Source organism: Crassostrea angulata, chromosome 2, assembly GCF_025612915.1.
Source record: "Crassostrea angulata isolate pt1a10 chromosome 2, ASM2561291v2, whole genome shotgun sequence".
In the NCBI taxonomy this organism is placed as follows: domain Eukaryota; kingdom Metazoa; phylum Mollusca; class Bivalvia; order Ostreida; family Ostreidae; genus Magallana; species Magallana angulata.
This window is the reverse complement of record NC_069112.1, coordinates 16,284,069-16,305,337: the sequence shown is the minus strand read 5'-3', so window position 1 is coordinate 16,305,337 and position 21,269 is coordinate 16,284,069. Positions and strand designations below refer to the sequence as shown.

The 21,269-nt window shown below is 36.2% G+C and overlaps 1 protein-coding gene across 6 annotated transcripts in view; it reads right to left on the bottom strand.

Moving 5' to 3' along the window:
• Positions 1-21,269, bottom strand: part of LOC128172253 (neogenin-like) — a 33,492-nt gene that overhangs the window by 8,252 nt on the left and 3,971 nt on the right. For 4 of the 6 annotated variants that reach the window (XM_052838048.1, XM_052838052.1, XM_052838050.1 and 1 more), the window contains exons 2-23: positions 20,984-21,146; positions 17,634-17,764; positions 16,445-16,732; positions 15,586-15,751; positions 14,988-15,130; positions 14,421-14,693; positions 13,488-13,665; positions 12,861-13,006; positions 12,259-12,441; positions 11,736-11,887; positions 11,190-11,448; positions 10,445-10,642; positions 9,796-9,891; positions 9,143-9,323; positions 8,367-8,512; positions 6,837-6,944; positions 5,954-6,151; positions 4,197-4,316; positions 2,524-2,695; positions 1,855-2,063; positions 1,456-1,599; positions 609-776 (exon numbers count right to left, since the gene is read on the bottom strand). In XM_052838048.1, the coding sequence (XP_052694008.1) occupies positions 609-776; positions 1,456-1,599; positions 1,855-2,063; positions 2,524-2,695; positions 4,197-4,316; positions 5,954-6,151; positions 6,837-6,944; positions 8,367-8,512; positions 9,143-9,323; positions 9,796-9,891; positions 10,445-10,642; positions 11,190-11,448; positions 11,736-11,887; positions 12,259-12,441; positions 12,861-13,006; positions 13,488-13,665; positions 14,421-14,693; positions 14,988-15,130; positions 15,586-15,751; positions 16,445-16,732; positions 17,634-17,764; positions 20,984-21,146 (3,822 nt within the window). The remainder of the gene's footprint in view (positions 1-608; positions 777-1,455; positions 1,600-1,854; positions 2,064-2,523; positions 2,696-4,196; positions 4,317-5,953; positions 6,152-6,836; positions 6,945-8,366; positions 8,513-9,142; positions 9,324-9,795; positions 9,892-10,444; positions 10,643-11,189; positions 11,449-11,735; positions 11,888-12,258; positions 12,442-12,860; positions 13,007-13,487; positions 13,666-14,420; positions 14,694-14,987; positions 15,131-15,585; positions 15,752-16,444; positions 16,733-17,633; positions 17,765-20,983; positions 21,147-21,269) is intronic. The other 2 variants (XM_052838049.1, XM_052838051.1) reach the window with 2 other exon arrangements.

Here is a 21,269-nt window from a genome sequence, read left to right as displayed (position 1 = left end):
TTTTGTCACCAATTATTAAATCATAAGCTATTCATACAACCCAATTCTCATACATTTATCTGCAACATGTATCTGTAACTGAAATAAAATCCTATAAATGTTAATCTTTGAAAGTCTAGAGTTAAAGAGAGAGGTTACATCCTTTGTATATTGTATTTTCAGGAAAAGTCAAATAAAAAGTTTCTGTCATTTTATTTCTTTAAAGTACTGGTATTGGGGAAAGGGGGTGGGGAAGGGGGGAGAAAGAGAGGCTTATGTGAAATTTAATATAGAAACTGGATGGTCAACTAACTTAAAAAACATAAATCTGTGTAATCTGTGTGGTGGATCGAGCATGTCTTGGGGTATGTGATAGTTCACAACAGTAATCTGTGAGGTGGATCCAGCATTGTCTGGGAGTGGTTGGTAGTTCCACCAGAAATCTGTGAGGTGGATCCAGCATGTCTTGGGGTGGGTGATAGTTCCACCACAAATATGTGTAGTGGATCCAGTATTTACTAGGTATGGGTTATAGTTCAGAACAGAAATCTGTGAGGAGGATCCAGCATTATCTGGGGGTGGGTGGTAGTTCACAACAGAAATCTATGAGGTGGATCTAAGGTACTTACTTGGTGGTGGCTGGGGAAGATCCCCGGCGTTGACTCTTGGTCCCCCACTTGTGTACTGCATGTTGTACTGAGTCCGGGGGAATCCTGGCCGAGACATTACCCCCGGCTCTCCCCGATCCAGGTTCGGGTTGAGCGCTCCATTAGGTAAAGCTGTCACCATTGCAATGGCTGCAGAGATAAAAAATCAGGCGGGATTAATTGACATAGCATACTGAGAAGACTTGCACTTGAAATAGGATATTTTTTTTTATTTACTGGTGTTATGGTTCTCTCTTTACATAATATGTTATCATAAAAATTGACAGTATATAGTAAATATCTAGATGGTAATGTCAGTATTATATAAATAGTGCCTGTTTGGGAGGTAACAGTTGAAATTGACACCCCGAGAAAACCATTGTCAACCGACGCGAAGCGGAAGTTGACAATGGTTTTCGAGGGGTGTAAATTTCAACTGTCATCCTCCCAAACAGGCACTATTTATTTTGTTATACTGAATGTCTTTTTTAAAATTTTTAAGAAAATTTTACTGCTTTTATATAGGAATAACGTGAATTCTACAGCGAACCGTACGCGCATAATTTTCGCGCATGTAACATTTTTTAATGTTACCCGTTGCCAAGTGCGTTGCTAACGCTGAGGGTAATAGTAAATATTATTAACTGCGTCTTAACCAATCAGATTTCAGTATTTAACATGAAAGTATAACAAAAAGAATTATGGGAGATCTTGCCCATTGTTTGGTTGGTAATGGGCAGCAATTATTGTAATTACAGTACACAAGAGACTCATCACACAAGGCAAGAGAGAGACTTCAGTTAACACCAGTCAGACAATAAATACATACGTTCCCTAGGTGGAGGTTGAGCATCCACTGGAATCATTAAGGGTTTTGTTGCCTTGGGGCGAATTATCCCAGGACCGGGTTGTCTTGGGGGCAGGAACCTCTCTCTTTCATCGTGATCAGAGGGTGGATGGTAGTACATTTCATCTTTTAATGTACAAAATAAAAAATAAATTTATATAGGAATGCAGTGACAATGTCTTGAATTATAATCCAAACTTAGAAATGACTAGAATATGACTTGAATTTTAACTTGATTATTGGAATGTCAAAAACATGGGTTGAATTATAATTCTGTAATCACAATGCAAACTTATAATTTTTACAATACATGAAAAATAACACATATATAATCCATATATTCAAATTTATTAATGCCTTGAACAAGACTTGAGTTCTTACTTCTGTCCTCGTGGTAGGGTGGCAGGTCGTCCATTGAGCGGTAGTCGTTGGAGCTTCGCCGCGTGGTGCTCATGGTCAGCGTACTCTCACTCCTCTGACCTTTGTCAATGTTCTTCATCTCCATGTTGTCATGGATCCAGAGGTCAGGGGGCTTTAGGTCACGACCCTGACCTTTGCCTTTCACAGGAGACTGCTGGTTTTGTTGAGCTCTGAAAGAGAAAGATAAACCTCTATTTGAACAGACTTTTTCATTCACATCATTATCATGTATTTATCACGTAAGAGAAGAGTAGTAAAACACTTTAGTATATTCTAAGTTTTTCATTCAAGAGTTCCTACAGATTTGAACTCCATCTGCCTTCCCCATCTCTGTTAAATGTGTTGAAAAGTCTAGCAGAGTTTAAGCTGTCTGTCTTGATTTAAAAAGTTCCTCTAAATAAAGGCAGATTGCTCACTTTTCCAGTTAGACATATTGAGCAGGTCATTAAGAAAAGAATTTGAGATTCCTATGTTTCAAAAAAACTCAAATGGGGGTAATTCTAGATCACAAGTTAAAAGCCCCAGACAATTACTTTCGCCTTTGTTCGTTGTTTAGTCTCTTACAGTAGAAAAAAAAAACTCAAATGGGGGTAATTTTAGATCACAAGTTAAAAACCCCCGGACACTTACTGGCGTTTGAGCCTTTGTTCGTTGTCTCTTCTCTTACAGTAAATGACAGCGATGACGATGATGATGACACAGAATGCCGCCCCCACCACAGAGGCGATGATAATGTTCATGATGCCGGTGGGCAGACCGCTCTCTGAGTTACTGCCCCTTCTCCCCTCACTGTCTCGACTATCTATAAAACACAACACGAAAGTGCAAGGATTAACGCGATCATAATGTTGAAATTGGCCAAATCACATATGGAAAGTAAAAGTATTGGTAAAATTACAATGCAAGAGATTAGATATTTTTTTCTCACACTAACAATTCATGTATTTAAAAGATTACATTAGGAAATTTCTTTATTTTTAGTTGAGACTAATAACTGTAGTTGAGAAAAGGTAGATGGACAGTTATTATATCTACAAAATGAAAAATAATATCAAAATGGTTTAAAAGACAGATAATTAATCAATCCTAGACAATTACTGTGGAATCATTAGATTTCATGGTGGCTCAATTTTCATGGAATTCGTGGGTACCTCTTATCCACGAATTAACATCCTCCATGAATTAATGAATTAAGGTAATAAAGTCATATTTCCTTTGTAGGTTTAAGGGAATACACGAAATTACATCCCCAAGAACTTGTAAAATTTAAGCAATCCACGAAAATTGGCCCCCATGAAATTCAATGATTCCACAGTAACACAAAAGGTTCGAAAATTCATAATCAACATGTTGACATTTATTAGGAATCAAAATTTTGAACAAGATGCAGTATATAATATAGAAGCATGTTCCTATGCTACAAAAAGAAACTACTCCTTAAGAAGAAGAAATTTTACATTTGTAGGAAAGAAAATTGAGATATGAAAAAGAAAAGACATGCTTTTGAAAGAGTTATTCAAGTTGAAAAGTTCATATTACTAGGAAGGGTAATTAATATATGCTAATATTTAACATACAACTGCAAAGAAAGTTTGAAACCGAAATATCTACAAAGTACAAGAAAAAATCAAGCAAGAAATTATGAGCTAATAATAATTAAGAAAGCAGTGTCCTGAATAAAAAATTTTACATAAGAAGTTTATACAGCTAGTTTATTAAAGCATTTCACATTTGTCGATAGAGATAATTCTGGTAAGCTTGTAAAGACTTTAGTTAGATCAGGGTTAGTAAAGACAAGGCAAAAATTGAACACAATGGCTAGTTCTCAGACCTTCAGAAAGAGAAAAAGAAATGCAGCATGGATAAATGTTAACTCCATATTGAAAAGGAAATTAATTTTTTTAGATTTTAAGTGAGAAAAATATAATTAAGTTATTCCCCTTTTCAATTTTTGAAAAAAATGAAAATAAATACATTAAAAAGGAATAGAGCTGCAGCATTAAATTTACAAATTTGAAGATTGAGAAACTAAACATGAAATGTTTTGGCCTAAGCAAGGGAGACAATACTGTGGTTTCCTCACTATTCACTGAATACCAATTTTCGTTGATTTTGTTGTTGCATTAATCCACAACATTAAATTTCAATTTCTAATAATATATATTAAAGATAGGATAATTGGTCCAGATTTTATGAGTTTTTTTGAAAATGCAATTTTCACTAAACATGCTAAATCCACGAAAATTGATACCCTTAAATATTAATGAAACCACAGAATTAATTAAGGCAGCACAAAGACCTACTTCCGTTACCTCCCACGCTGGTTTTTTTCGGGTCCTCGGACAAATCGGGCATTGTCCCTTTCCCACCGGGACTGATCCGTGGATACTCCGGATCAATCTGGCCACCACCACTTCCGTCCGCTACAAACATGCCCCAAACAACAGAAACCATTAGTGCCCCGACATATTAGTAGATCCCGACACCATGAATCATGTTCACTGTAAACAATTCAAGGAGGCTGTGTGGTCGACAAATACCCCATTAGATCTCTCTTAGCTTTGACAAACGATATTTTTGGCCATAAAATTAAAAAAAATTCTAAATATTAAAGCTTTAAAATTTTATCAATTTCCTGTATCCTTATACAGAACTCTTCTTTAAGGTGGAATAACACATCGTCATAAAATGGCTTACCTCTGATCAAAACGACATTTTGTTTTTTTAAGGGATTTTATCGATGGCAACATATAACTTACTTCATAGCCAAGTGGATAAAGTGTTGGGCTTGAGTTTGAATCCCGAAGGGGCTTTTGTTGTTTCTTACTGAATTGATTTTTTTTAAAATATTCATTTTTTATCCCCAATTTGCAATTTTTCGCTTATTTGACATATGTATAGTTTATTTATAATTATTCTTATTCATAATCAAATAATCTACAGTTAATTTGAGTGATTTTTCCCAGGTGTGTTATTCCACCTTAAAAGAAGGAGATTAAAAGACTCTAAAAATGGCCACAACCATCAAGCCCGTTAAAAGCTCAATCATAAAGGACAAGTATTGCCCACATTAACACTGGGATGGGTAATAAGACATGGAATTACATGTTTACCCTAATGAAAAAGGGACTTGTTTTGACAATAGCAAAAAATAAAAATTCAGATACCCATGTATTACATCTTGATATTAAAAACAAAGGATTTTTTTTTCAAATTAAGAAGAAAAGATTATTGTATTTCATTTTGAAATAACTCTATAAAGACAATACCAAATCATTAAACATATTAATTTTCATATTGTCAAAGACTTCAATAATCAAAAGATTCAAATCTTTTAAGCTCCCTTTGAGATGCCATTTGAAATTCAACAAATATAACAAAATGGAGGAGTAGATTCCAGAATTCTACGGTTGGAAATGGGTCGCTCCCATTTTTTGTGTATTTGACCTCTGAACAGTGACAGATTATTAACTTAAAGACAAACAAACAGATCAACAAATACATTTACCGACACCTTTTAACCCATGCAGTTTTTGCTGTGTAAATTACTAAGAGATAAAGTGTTTTATATTGGGAAAGCTGTGAAACATCACCAGTCTTAGACACAAATGAAGCCTGACAACTCCAGTGATATGGTTGGTTTCTGTATATCTGTGATTTGATTACCTGGTAGCCATTTTCTGATTACATTTCTCTGTGTGGTCTATCTTGAGGTTATAATTATTTCCAGGGACCTAACTTAAAGCTGCATGTAATTTTTTATTTCTTTTTTTTTTTTTACCTCTCAGAGATTGTCTGACCTACCATAAGGTAGCTATTTTCAGGGGACATTCAGACATTTTACTGTAATTTTCTATGTAACTATTTAAAGGGACCTTTTCCATAATGTTTTTTAAAGTAAATTTTCTATGTTTTTGAGGTTTATTTTGAGACCAACTTTGAAGTGTTTATAAATGCCAGTCTCGGACAGTGGACTATAACCCTTGTTGTTGAGGCATTTTACAGCAATTTTTTCTCTGCTTTTGTGCAGGCTACAAGATAGTTATTACTAGAGACCTACCTTGAGGTGTTTTATAGATGACGGTCTCAGACAGCGGACCGTAACCCTTGCTGTTGCGTGCCTGGACCTTGAAGTAGTATGTGGTTGAGGGGGTGAGGCGTTTGATGGTCGCTGACAGCTCATCCCCCTCGAGGACCCCATCTACCACCCACTCACGCAGGTCCTGCTTTGGGTCCGTCGTGTAGAAAACTAGGTACCCTACAAAGTAGAAAACACGGTCTCAGCATGGCAACAACACATGGAACATGTCGGACATAGTGCATTTCCATACATGTGTAACAGGTAGTGAAAAGTCAAGTCAACCAGGACTCGAAGCCAGGGCCTCTGGCTTTCTGTGCCAGCGCTCTAACCACTGAGCTAATGAGACCGGATATATTGACTGAAAGTCACACACCTGTTAACCCGGTCACAAATGTGTTATGTGCAACTGAATATTACATATGTACTATTATGTGAAAAACCAGGTACTCTGAAAAAGGTATATTGCTTCAGCAAGGCTACAACACAGGAGATATGTGATCGTTCAGAAATGTCATATTTTTATCTTATTGTTACACAGTAATCTGTTACACAGTAATCTTTTCATACAATGGAATTAGACTGGAGTTATGTAAACACACTTAAGTTTGCCCTCTCCTGAACACAAGGAACAAGAAGCAAGTAAAAGTACACCTGATATCGTAAGTTTTTACTCTCAGATCTGTTTTTAGCATCTGCCCATTATTTTGTATTCATTCAATTGTCAAGCTGTCCACCACACATCTGTTTACCTTTGGGCAGAGTTGACTTTTGTGTAATATGTATTCATCAATACATGTGTTATAATTCTCTCTGCTGACCAGTTATCTGTCTACCTGTGGGAAGAAAGGGGGTGGGAGCTCACCTGTGATTTGTCCGTTGGGTTTAGCGGGGGGCTGCCAGTTCATGATGACTGCCCGGGGGTCGTTCTTCTTGGGGACAGGGGTCAGATCTACCGGGGCTGTAGCAGGAACTAAAACGAAAATAAAATCATTAGTACTGTGGTTTCATTAATTTTCGTGGGTATCAATTTTCGTGGATTTTCTGAAAACCACAGTTTCAAGGATACGTAATTTCGTGGCCAATAATCCTATCAATACAAAATGTTAGTTGAAATTGAAGTTCAATGAACATTTAATTTCGTGGATCAACTTAACAACGAAATCCACGAAAATTGGTATTCAACGAATATTGATGAAACCACAGTATTACATATGCATGTTAATACTCAAACCACATTGCATAAACACATTCCTTATCTATACTCTACAGTGTCAAATTATAATCATGAAAGAAACACTATCATGGCATCTTCCCCACACACTTCTATTATAAATGTATTGAGTCAGAAATAAGATAAGTCACAATTCTTTGCTGTTTTGCTGATATATATCTACTGTAAAACAACTTTCATTTGTGACAATTTTACAATTTTCTAAGCTTCATATACTTAATTTATTTTTTTGCAACTCTCTCTCTGTAAATAAACAAATATGGGAAACATCGTAGTCAATATTATTCATTGACATTATCTTACAAAGTATTCCACGTGCGAGAAAAGTGACTTGTTAACTGAGGAGGGGAATGTCTTATGTGCACATAATTTTAAAATACTAATTACCATTCCTTCATGGTTCAAGTCATTATTTTCTTATTGTGTGGCTTAGTTTCAGAATTTGCTCATGATGAACTGCTTTGTAGTGAGTATCGCTATGATAATGGAGGAGGGAGAGGGAGACAGGGCTGCTGTATACAGGGAAATATTTGCCCCCGTTTTATTTTCCCCTCTTTAACCCTCGTTGTCAGCGGGCGAATTTAAGACTGGGCGAATTCCAATTCATGAGCTGTATTTTTTAGAATTTTATTTTGGTTCAAAAACCTGTTAGAATGATAAGTCTGCATGTAACTTAAACTTTCATGATAAATGAGATTTGAAAAAATCATTAATTTTTGTCAGAAGAAAGATTTCTCTTCTAAGCAAATCAATTTTTGTACAAGATGACAATAATTCAATTTTGCTTCAATTAAGGCTTCTTAACGGCTTTTAACATTTTTTTTTAACACAAAAATAAAGCTAACAGAAATTTACAAGTCATGATATTTTTTGTCATTTTAGCAGAAAATACCATTTTCTTTAAAAAAGAATTCAACATGAAAATTGCAGCTCGTATTGTTTTAATAAAACACTGGGTGAATTCAAGACGGGACGAAACTGTTTGCAGGTGGAGAAGGGCGAAAATTACACGGGCGAAAATAACCCTGTATACAAGATATCATATCTCATAAATATTACATACCTTCCTCCATGGTCTTATTGGACTCTTTCATGCTCCATTGCTATGATAATAGAGGAGGGTAAGAGGGGGGAGGGCTATAACTCATTAATATTACGTACCATCTTCCATGGTTTTGTTGGACTCCTTCATGCTCCATGGACTTACGCTCCGCCCCTTCGTGATCTTGACGTCAAACTCGTACTTAGTGTTGGGACGTAGGTGGTCAATGTGAGCGTTTAGGTCTGTCGAGTTCAGGTACCAGTACCTGTAATCATTCATAGCGCTCATCAAATGTCACTGTACCATATCCATATGTTTACATTTTTTAGTGTCTGCCTGTGATAACGCTACGTATCAATTTTGTTCTATACACTCAGATAATGAAATGTTTATGACATTGACTTCGTATGTTGACGTTTCATTTTATTGTAAAATTTATCATACTCACATTTAAGTCATATGAATAAATCAAATACCATTGAGTTTTAGTTACTCCTTGATTTTGAAAATGGTAAGTAATATTAGATTTTAAAACACTGCATTTTTTTTTAGCCAATAACAATTCTTGTTCTTTTCATGATAATCTAATTCCTGCTTTTTTTACGCTCTCTATTTCATTGCAAATTACTGGATATGCAGAAATTATACATCTTTTTTATTATTTTTTATAAGGAACATTTTTAATTGCAAAAGATGACTGACGCAAATTAAAAATGCTAAAACATTTCTTCCATTTTTGCAAATTTTGTGACACCCTGAAAAAACATTGATAAACCTTGATAAACGGTTTGATAATTAATTTGATGCAAGGCGTTATCATACAATATAATTTACCTATTATATTGTCATTTACCGCCTCTGATGCCAGGCAGTGCATTCATGCAATATAATTTACCTGTTATTGTCATTTTCCGTCTCCGTTGCCAGACGATATCTGACAGTATAATAACGATTGTCCAGCAGTTTCTGACTGGGGCCAATCGAGGTGTCGGTCCAGGTCAGAACAATGGTGGACGAGGACAAAACCATCGTCTTCAGACCCACCGGGGGAAAAAGTGGAATGAGCCTCTCCTCCACTGAAATAAAGGCAAAACTAACATTACAAATCAGTTCATCACTGAACATATGAATTGATTAAATGTAGAGAAACTGCCATTTTGATAGAGACTCACAAAAATGTTATAGGATAATTTGAATACATGTACTATCTTGGCATTTGTAAGTTATATAAAATTGACAGTTATACAAAGTTTCAACTTTTTAATCATATTTCAATTAGCAAGGTACTGTATACATGGAAATATTTGGCCCCGTTTTAATTTTGCCCCCCTTGTTGGCGGATGAATTAAAGACTTAGCTAATTCCAAAATTTCAAATATTCCTTCTTTAAATACAACTTTGTCTAGGCGAATTCAACCGTTTGCAAGTGAAGAGAGGCAAAAATAATGTGGGGCAAAAACAATTTAAAATCAACTTATAATGGACATCATTCCATTATAAGTTCATGGTTTTGGGGCCTGGATTCCTATAATCAGGGGTCTGCCTTACCGGACTCCTTGGTGGTGATTGCTGTGGTGTAGCGGGTCAATCCCTCCCCTTTGTTGTTCATGGCGCGAACTGTAATCACGTACTCGGAGGAAGGAACTGTAAACAGAACACAGGAATTCGTCAGGAGGGAACATCAAGTAAACAGCATAAACAACAAACAGCCTAAATTCTAAGCATTATACACACAGTAACAACGTGATACAGTTCAGATAATGATTCATGACTTACTGTGGTTTCATTAATATTCAAGGGTATCAATTTTGGTGGATAAGGTGAAAATCACAATTTCAAGGATACATAAATTTGAGGCCAATGACCCTATTAATACAAAATGTTAATAGAAACTGCACTTCAATGAACATTTCATGGATCAACTTATCAACGAAATCCACGAAAATTGGTATTCAACGAATATTGATGAAACCACAGTATTTAGGTTTTCTTTAGAATGCATAACTAATGTTCAGCGATTGTCCAAAAAAAAATTTAAAAATTAACTATGGAGCAGTTCTGAACTAAAAGTTTTCTTTAACATACACAAATGATTTATAGTGCAATGAAGAGCACCACAATGCATCAGCACAATGGACACATCCTTAATGCACATAAAGTACTCGGTCAAATTCTGTATCATTAGCTGTAAGCTTACTGAGGTTCTCTATTGTGTATATTTGGGTATCAGGCCCAAGGACTTTCTTCTCCGAGTCCGGAACACCTTTCCCCCACCCCAGGACGTAGCCCCGCACCACGATCTTCTTCTCCGGGGGAGGGGTGGTCCACGAAACTCGAATGGAGGTCGCATGAGGGGTCACAGTCACTGTGCGAGGGGCATCAGGTACCCTAGACTCTGTCAAGAGAAACAAAGTTTCCTGTACACGTAATGTCAATTTATACGGTATAAATAGGCCCCTTGTTACCAACAGTTACAAATCACTCAATTCACTACTTAAGGAAATCTACTCAACATTTTGGACATAAAATTTATTAAGTCATTAAATCTTATTAAGTAATTCCATACATATATATATATATTCTATAGTTATATCTATATAGTTACATAGCTCTTCTTCTAAAGGTTATATTCTGTAGGTTCCTAATTAAACCCAAGGAATTGATATCCCCATAAAATCGTGAGAAGCTTATCTTGTAGATTTTCAAATCTCACCTTCATTTTTCGAGCAGACGTAAATTAAATGAAACTATGATAAAAAAATTTTAGTTCTTGCAATTTTATATTCAAGTGATTTGATACAAAACAATTTAATCATGGAATTAATTTCTCGTATAAAGTAAGGAATCTACTGTATAAATAAACAATCTAAACAAGTACTTGACAATCCAGCCCTCTTAATTACGGGTCCTAAACACTAGACAGGAGACCCCCCCCCCCTTACCATCCAAATCATCTTCATAGGTGGTGGCCTTCAGTTTGGGAGTCAGTGGTCCACTCCCGTTGACGGTCAGAGCTGAGATCCGCACCTGGTACTCTGTCATCTTCTCCAGGTTAGTGAGGGCGTACAGACGGCGGTTCCCATCCGTGGTAACGGTGGCTCCGTTTCTGGAGGCGCCTTTCATCTTGTAGCGGATCTTGTAGCCTGTGATTTTCCCGTTCTGGTGCTCCCGAGGGGGAGGTTCCCATCGCACAATGAGTGACTGGAAAAAAATGGTGTTCATTATAACCCATATCAGAATCAAAGAGTTTTAATGTAAATAATAATAAAAAGTACCATCCATTTCAGAAAAAGAATCAAGAATTGATTATTTTGTGGAATTATTAAATGATCTTCATTAGCAAATATGTTGAAGATTGTTTTTTTATTATTATCTTATTATTGCAAACTTTCAAAATTACAGAAGTACTGAGTTGAAAAACTTTCACAACTTTGATGAACATGACACAGTTAAATTCTATAGATTTTGATTTAGATTTAGATTCTTACCGTAGAACTTGCGGTTTCAAGCGTGGCGTTTTGTGGTGGTTCTGACGGTTTGTCTGAGTACGTCTTTGTGGTCATTTCCCTTGTGCTCATCCCTTCCCCATTTTCATTCACAGCCACAACACGGAGTGTGTAGGTTCGGAATGCCATCAAACCTACAAATCAGAGGGAGGAATCAACATACTGGATCATGCCATATAAAAAAACAAGATACATGAAGTAAGGCTGTATCCAGGGAAATATTTGTCTCCATTTTATTTTCATCCTGTTTGCCATTGTTTTCAGCTGGAGAATGTTTCAAATTATCTCTCAAAAAACATAACTTCATTGGGCAAATTCAAGATGGGGCAAAATGGTTTGCAGATGAAGAAAGCTGCAAAAAATACAGGGTGAAAATAACCCTGTATTAAAAAAAACCACTTCAATCTTCTAAAAATTTTATTAGAAAGAAGTGGAAAAAATTAGACTTTTTTTTAAACCTAGCTCTATCTTATTTAATTTTATTTGATTCTCATTCAATCTTTACCTGTCAGAAGTTTTCTGGTGTCCAACACCTCAATCTGTTTGGGTGATCCATGAGAGTCCTCATAGCTGAGGAGATACTTCAGAATCTGTCCCTTGGGCTGTAGAGGTGGGTCCCAAGTTACCAGGATGGACTCTGGGGACTGTGGCGTCACTCGAATGTTGACCGGTGGACTTGGCACCGCCACTGAAAACATTTGCAAGAAACTGTTACATTTTACCTATAAAAAGCTTTCCTAGAAAGTGAAAAGTGCATTTCCAAAATACATCACATATTAATCAGAGTATCAGATCTACACAAGATCAGAAACCAAATGTCAATTCATGTTTATCTTTTAAATTCATGAGGCCTATTTGCAAGGATTGCCAATATGTTACTGGTTTGTTGGCAATATATTCGATTTCCTTTCATTATTAAAGAACATGTTCAAATCCTCGTTGAAGATTAAAACTCCAAGGCGAGGCGTACTAATTCAATGGAGTCACCACAGACATTCATGACGCCACAGAATTGGTTTTTATACATGTATTTGTTTTTTGGACTCAAATTGTTTGAAAATTAGGAAACTTAAGACCACAACAGCTTATTTCTTGTTTACTACTCACCATCTTTTTCGGTGTCAACTTCGATGCTTGCATAGCTCCAGCTGTACTGGACACTGTTGAAGGCCCGTACCTGGATCTGATATCTGGAGTCTGGATTAAGCCTCTGAAGTGTAGCCTCAGGCTGTGTGGTATTCAGCATACGTTCTCTGTAAACACCAATGTTATATATACTCTCACACAAAGTTAAGCATGTTACTTGCAAACACTAATGATATATACATGTGTCTACTGCAGAAAAGAACATTTAACAAAACCTTTAACATATGTTCTCTGTAAGCATCCCTGACATTTAACCTCAAGAAGTTTAACTCTGAACTGTAAAAGTGGTTATATACGCTGGTGGTAAATTATGCGTTTTCTGGAGTCAAACAATAATTTGGGGAATTAAATATACAAATTCATTAATAACCACACGCAAATTTTAATCTTTTTACCATACCCGTAGGGGTATTTTACACGGATTTAACCTTACCACATAACTGTTGTAAATTTCACATAAATAACCACTTTACAGTAATAGCCCGCTGACCTTGGACATATTGACCTTGATCTCAAGACCTTTTACAGCATGAGCTTGAATCCCAGTGCTTAAACCTGCTTGACCTTTAACCTCTTCTCTTGACCTACCTGAGAGAGCCCTGCTCCCTCCAGAATACAGTGTACCCCGTGGTCCCCCCATCATCATCTTTGTCCCATCGGAGTGTGATGAACCGCTTGGACACAATGGCAGCCGCTAGACCAGTGGGCTTTGAGGGCGGGCTCCTCTGTCCTCCATAGGAATACCTGTCTGTGAGAGTGGCCAGTGCTGCAAGATCAAGAACAACAATTTGTAGAATTGGCAAATATTCCACAACAAAAAAAACAAAAATTGGTCATTGAAATTGATGTTTGAGCAGATTGAGCTGAATGAAGAAAGCATGGTTTATCACACATGTTGTGGGGTGACATCACAAGCTGAGATAAAGCTTGACTCTTTATCAGTAACAGCAAAAGCTGAGTTTAAGCTTGGCTATTTTATCACATTTACTGTTAGGTAACATCACAAATCTGAGCCATAGATTGACAGTTAATCAGATTGTTGGTTATTTGTCACACCTTTTGCTAGGTTACACCACAAGCTGAGCTATAGCTTGACAGTTAAACTGTTGGTCATTTGTCACTATTTATGTTTGGTTACACCACAAGCTGAGCTATAGCTTGACAGTTAAACTGTTGGTCATTTGTCACTATTTATGTTTGGTTACACCACAAGCTGAGCTATAGATTGACAGTTAAACTGTTGGTCATTTGTCACTATTTATGTTTGGTTACACCACAAGCTGAGCTATAGCTTGACAGTTGAACTGTTGGTCATTTGTCACTATTTATGTTTGGTTACACCACAAGCTGAGCTATAGCTTGACAGTTGAACTGTTGGTCATTTGTCACTATTTATGTTCGGTTACACCACAAGCTGAGCTATAGCTTGACAGTTGAACTGTTGGTCATTTGTCACTATTTATGTTTGGTTACACCACAAGCTGAGCTATAGCTTGACTGCTGACTATTTTTTACACTTACTGTTAGGTAGCACAACAAGCTGAGCTATTGCCTGGATGCTTCCTAGCTCGTTGCTGCCGTGACACTGATAATATCCACTGTCAGAGGTCACCAATCCCATAATCCTCAGGTGGTCTTCGTTTTCGATGATGTAATTAGACTCCTGTAGCGGGAGTCCATCTTTCGTCCATCGGACCTCTGGCGCTGGGGAACCCTTGAGTTTACAATTAAAGATGGCCTCTGTTTTCTCGTATGCCCTGACGCTCTGTGGTTTGGTCTCAAAATGAGGCCGAACTAAAAGAAATACAGTATATAAAGATTCAAAGTGGTTGAAAAGAGAATTTATCATACATAATATCCTTTAGACTCTAATGCAAAGAATAATGCAGCAAATGAATATTTTAATTTCAAGATCTCAAGGGGAAAGACTACATTTTCATAATTAAACTAAAAATTTAATTTTGGTTCCAATTAGAGAAGCTCTGAAGTAAGGATATGACTTTACTGTAAGCATAAATTTGTTATAAGCTTGTAAGCTTGTTCACTGTAACAATATTTAATGGTTTTAGGTGAGAGTCTGATAATTACCTAACACAGTGAGGGTGGCCTCGGCGTCTATAGAGTCCTCTAGGTTATTGGAACGACAGGAGTAGGTCCCAGCATCAAAGGGCTGGACATTGAATATCTGCAAGCTGCCCGCCCCCTTCAACTTGAGACGACCCTGGGTGCTACTGAAAACCAAACAAAAGACTCATATTGACTTATGACACATCAATCAATCCCCATATAGAAAGCCAACTAAAGCCAATTAAAGAATTTCATTTAAATTTATAAAGGCTAAAATTTTCATTCAACTTTGGGTTATCCAGGGTGCTACTCAAAACAATCTCTACATCAGAAGCATATCTGTTCAGATATACAGAAAATCAAATACTCCGTGTAATTTCGTTAGTGTCTTTTGTCACTGAAGATGGAATAATTCACTCACAATAGCAGAGAAATGGGAAACAAATGTGTTTAAAAGGGCAATAGGCAGTTATTTTTTTTTAAATTAAGGATTTTAACAACTATTAAATAAACAACAGGAGATAAACTTTATCTAAACAGACACAGGACAAAATAATGGTCAGGAATAGTCAGGCAATGTGCATTTTAAGGGGACCAGTCCACACAGCGAATAGCTTACTTGAAGATGATGGTTTCTCCATCTTTAAGCCAGGTAATTTCAGGCTTTTTCCTCAGGGTGTCGAAGCCATTGGCCCCACAGAACAGTATGGTGGAAGAGCCTTCTGGGATACTGGTGTCTCGGGGGGTCGCCACAAACCACGGTGCGGTGCCGTCATCAAAGGAATCTACAACAAACAAAAGACATGGCCTTTATATACTTGTGAATTATGAATTTGACTTGTATGTATACCTACTAGTGAATAAAAAATTAAAGTATCAAACTTCTAATATTCTAAGATGTTTCCATGGGTGAAAAGATGTGACAGAGTTGTTTTTTGTAAAATGCAAGACTTGAAAAGGGGAATAAGTCAATGTTTTTGTTTTTTACTTGACATGGAAAAAAAAATTATTCCCCTATCTAATTTTTTTTTCTCGACATTGTAAAAAATTATTCCCCTCTCCAATATGGTGATGAAATTTAGCATTTTGCAATGTATCAGCAACACAATTATTTGACTCAGTGTTGAGTAGTGTCCATAAAACCATTCTTTTAATTTGCAGTATTTTCAGAGGTAAGGGATCCCCCAACTAATCAAAATATATTGGAGAATTGGAACACATGTATTCCTCTTCTAAATTCTTACATTTATGTAAATCATTTTGCGCTCAGATGTAAAAACATTTGACCTTCAAGCGGCTGTGACCTTATTTTTATTCTCTTAAAACTCTGCCACTCATGTGCATGACTTGTGAATTAAGACACCAATGCCTAAGAAACAAGATAAACTTTAAATTTGAACCTCAATAATAGAATAAACATTTATTTCCCTGCAATTCCCTGTAACCATGGTAACCAAATTAATTTGCTTGACCCTGACCTGTATTTCCGTTCTGCTCGAGCTTGGCTAACCGGCTACTCCTGGCTCTCTCCGTGTTTTCCACCTGGCAGTAATACGTGCCGAAGTCCGAGAATTCCACGGGGTTAATTTCCAGAACTCCATCTGGATACACCAGGATGTTGGGCTTGAAGTCTCGGAGCAGACTGTTGTCTTTGTACCATGTGACATTGGGGGCGGGCAGTCCATCACCTTCACATTCAAACATGGCTACCTCTTGGAGGTAAATCGTGAGGTCCTGAGGTTCGCGGATGAAGTTTCTAGAGAGATCTACAATGATAGGGGATTATCTCCTTAAAAGTTTTATTTACATTTTTCCAATAAAAAAATCGACATTACGTTTATATAACATGTATAATGTGTAGTTCCATCATTTGAAATATAGTTCGTTTCTTTTTTTTTCTTTTTTTTTTGAGAGAGAGAGAGAGAGAGAGAGAATTTAAAGTTCATTTTTTTCTAAAATTTGTATCTACATGTACAGATACATTTTTAGAGATCAATTTGTTTTTAAATTTATCCTGTTTTAAGGGAAGAGAGAGAGCAGAGCACTGACAATAATAGAGGGATAGATCAGCATTCTGTTGGTTCTCTTCCAGTTTTTGTTTCACCTATCTGTTGTAATCATTACCCAGCATTAATTGCCTGGGCACTTCACCTCATTTCAGCAATACTGACTTGCCAAGTCCTTCATCAAATTGTGAAAACAAAGGCACTTCTGTGCCTGAACTAATACGATTTCAAACTCGGACAGAAATACACTGCTTCGTACAAAATTTACTTCATGTATGTAATGTTATACATCATGTACATAGAGGATATATCAAATTACAAAACACAAAACTTTCTGATTTTAATGCATTTGTTTTTTAACCAAAGTAGTGTAACTGTGCTCCAGTGGGGTTTTCTACTTCTATAAAATAAGGTTATTCTTTTAAAGCCTTTTATTAGACTCTAAGTATATGTACTTTTTATCCACATTAATATTGACAAGTGTCCCATACCACCTTAATTACAACAACCTGCTGAATCTAAAACATTGGGAGTTCTCTTACAACCATGGCTGGGTGAAAGTGAAACAGGAAAGAAAAGGCCTTGAATGCAGTAGTTTTAAAAAATATAGTTGACCAAAGAAAATAAATTATTTCTGGTTTATGGCATATAGTGTACTCACAAGCTGTGTGTAGGCTGGCGAAGCGGCTGATGATGGCCCCAGTCTGGGGGAGAGTGGCCATGCACTGATACAGGCCCCGATTCGAACCATCGACATTGGTGATGTGAAGAGATCCGTTTGGCCAAAGAATACTGTACATAGAAAAAAAAATTTAAAATCAAAATTCTCTGCATGAATGTACTTACTTAATAAAGAATTAATTGAATTAATTTTCTATAGCAGGGTTAGAGCAGATATTCTTTTCCTTCAAAAATCACAATATATATAATTAGAATTTTAACAAAAAATTTCCATTGCCAAAATTTCATCATAAAGAAATGGTGTAACTTTCCATCTACTACAGTAAAAAAAATGTAGATACATTAAGATTCTTTCAAATTATGATATTTCTGAAGAATGATAGTTTTTTTCTTTTTAGAATTTCATCATAGATTTTGTTTAAAAATATGATTTAATTGAGACTAAAATTCCAAAATTTCAAACTGGATTCTTGTTTTGTACATGTTGTAAAGTGAAAACATGTTTTTTTTCTGTACAGTATAATATTTCATATAAATTATCCTGTTTTTAAGAAATGCATCTTCATGAATAATGAACCAAATGTGATGGAGGTTAGGAGTAAATGCAGCATAAAAATTCCTTCAGACTTTAGTCGAGAGAATAAATTTCTGAACAGACAAATTTTTATCCAACAAATACAGCAGATCCTTTGGAGCTTTGAATATATCCCTGATTAAGTAATTCCATGCAGACTTTGTGATTAAATAATTATCCTAAACTTGTCAGAACCGCTGGATATAAAGAAATTCAGTTCATGCTTACAATTAATGCTTCAAAGACTCAAACACGAATGAATCATCTATGCTCTCTCTCTCTCTCTCTCTCTCTCTCTCTCTCTCTCTCTCTCTCTCTCTCTCATATCTATCCTTCTCTCACTGACACTTTCTCTCTATCTCTCTCTCGTCATGTTTTGACATTTCTTTCTGACATGCAATAAACACAAACGTCTCAATGACCCTGATAAAAATTGCACCCCCTCAAATATTTCAAGCATTCCTCCGACTGAAGTTTACATTTTATCGTCATAAGCTGACAAGGAGAAGATCTCAGGAGACGATTAAAGCTATCCTTCGAGACTGGGTAGGCCGTTATCGGGAGCTCGAATCTAAAAACTGGGAACTTTCTCTCTTAATTATATAGATATCATAAATCACCTCCACCAAGAAATATGAATGACTTGGAACATATTGGCTATTTCCATGCTTTGACTTTGTGTTTGTAATTGACACTAGCCGCAAGCTTCCAGCATGTGTATTTCACCAACCATTATATATCCCTTTATACATGTCAAATACCCCCTCCCGAACCCCCCTTTATCATAACTCTCAAATTCAAATACTGGATTTCTTTAGACTATCAAAAAAGATCTTGAAAGAGATTTGATAAAGGTATTCCTTCAATGGCTTGTTGACAATATAACTGCAGCAATACATGTATTCTACCAAGCTTATCAGTACCTAGAAAGAATTCACCACCACTACTGTAACAGTAAGGAGGCTGCATGGTCAACAAATTATCCATCAGATCTTACTCAAAATTTTAAACACGATAGCTGCCATAAACTGTCATGTATGACATAAACTTTAAATGTTTACTACTTTTTATACTGTATTTTCGCGAGGTTAGCGAGCGCCTTGTCGTCGCAAATATTTCTCGCCGTGAACCAATCCTTTATCTATAGTTTTTATAACAATTCAGGTCTGGGTAAGGCTTGGTCGTGAACATTATTTGTTGCGAACCAGTTTATCGGCAGTTGATCACGAAATAAAGTCGCCCCAAATAAAAATTGGTTTACAGTATATTGAGCTCTTCTTCTCAAGAAGATTAATATAGTGTAAAAATGGCCACAAATATCCAGCCATCTTAACCTACCAGATCTACTAGAAAGCCAACATTGTACATATGGTTATGCTAACAGCATGGTTTTAATTTGAATGTTTCCTTATACCTTTTACATGTTGGAACCATTTTAACAGGAGCTTGGACTTTGGGTAGTTGTGTCAAACAGCAATGTGACGAAGGCCTGTCTGTTTTGTTGTTGGCCACTAGTCATGGCTTTTAGAAATCAACAAGATTTGGCAAGCTTTTGAGCAAGGCTACTCAATCTGTGTATATTTCATTTCGAAACCAGCATCATTTTTAATGTGTTTTGATGCAAGAAATAGATTGCTATATCCTACTGAAAGTCCAAGGTATTGTTAAAATGGTTCTATGTAGAGCTCTTCTTTTCAAAGAGATTGATTTTGTCTAAAAATGACCACAACTATCCAGCCCTCTTAACATACCTGGTACATTGAACATGGTTAATCTAAGTGCATGGTTGAAAACAATTGTTTGACGATCATAGAATTTCACAAAATATACCAACTTTAATACATAAAACTGACATTTTTATCCATAAATGGCCGCAATGGCCCTCTCACAGAAAACAAATTTTTAACCATTGGCAAGAATAAACGTGTGCATTACCGAGCTTTCATCGATATTTGTTGAAACAAATTTTCTTGCATTTGTGTTGTTGAGCTAGTGAAGGAAATGAAATATCTACTGAAGTGAGATACATGAAGTAAATATTGATGGGTAGGACCATTAATGTTCACAAATTTAAATTTTATCCTGAAAATTGTTGATTTTTCTCAAATCCAGAACTGATGCCCACAAATATTGAGAGAACTTAAAGTACCAGGTACATGTAGTTGGCAATGATGCATTTTGCATGTTTTGTTGTTCAAATCTGACCAGAGACACCAAATTTTCTTCCTCTGATATTGTTGTACACCCATTGTACAATTTCTCCTAGCCAAGAATTTTCAATCTATTCCAATCCCCATAAAATGGGGAAAGAATTGGATTGATAACCTTTTGCTAGTGAAGCTGCCATTGTACTGACAACCAGCTTCTCACACAATCATTGATCTTAACCTTAATAATAAATTGGATGAATTGACTATTGACCTTCACCTTTAGAAATTAACCTTGACCTTAACAGAATTAGCCGACAGTATAATCAAAAGAGGTCCTATAATACCAATTTATTATAACATTAAACACCTGTCAAAATACAGTATATCCAGTTATTTATGCATTGAACTCGTCTTTGTTTTTGTTTTTAAGCGACCACGTGCTTTGCCATCACAAAAAACACAATTTACAAATATAATACCCAATATTGTTTGCAATAAGAAACTTTAAGTTGTAAAAAATTATTGATGAAAAAAAAACGAAAGTACCACATTTATATATCCCATTTTTACAAGTCTGGGACACTCACTAAAAAGGATGGTACATACTTTTGATCGTCAAGACCCAGGGGTTTTCCGTCCTTCATCCAAATGACGTTGGGCATTCCTGCTTCTGATTGGACGGAGCAGTGAAGCGTGGCGGCGTTGCCCCTGGAAACCACCAGGTTGCTGGGCTCCTCTAGGAATGTGAGCTCGGTAAAACTGGTCGTTGCTGTAAGCATTAAAAAACAAATTTGTTATAAATCAGTAATTTTGGTTTTCATCCAAAAATCATGAAATTTTTTCACTTGAAAGTCCAAAATCTGAAAAAATGTTTCTGTCTTAATATTATGCA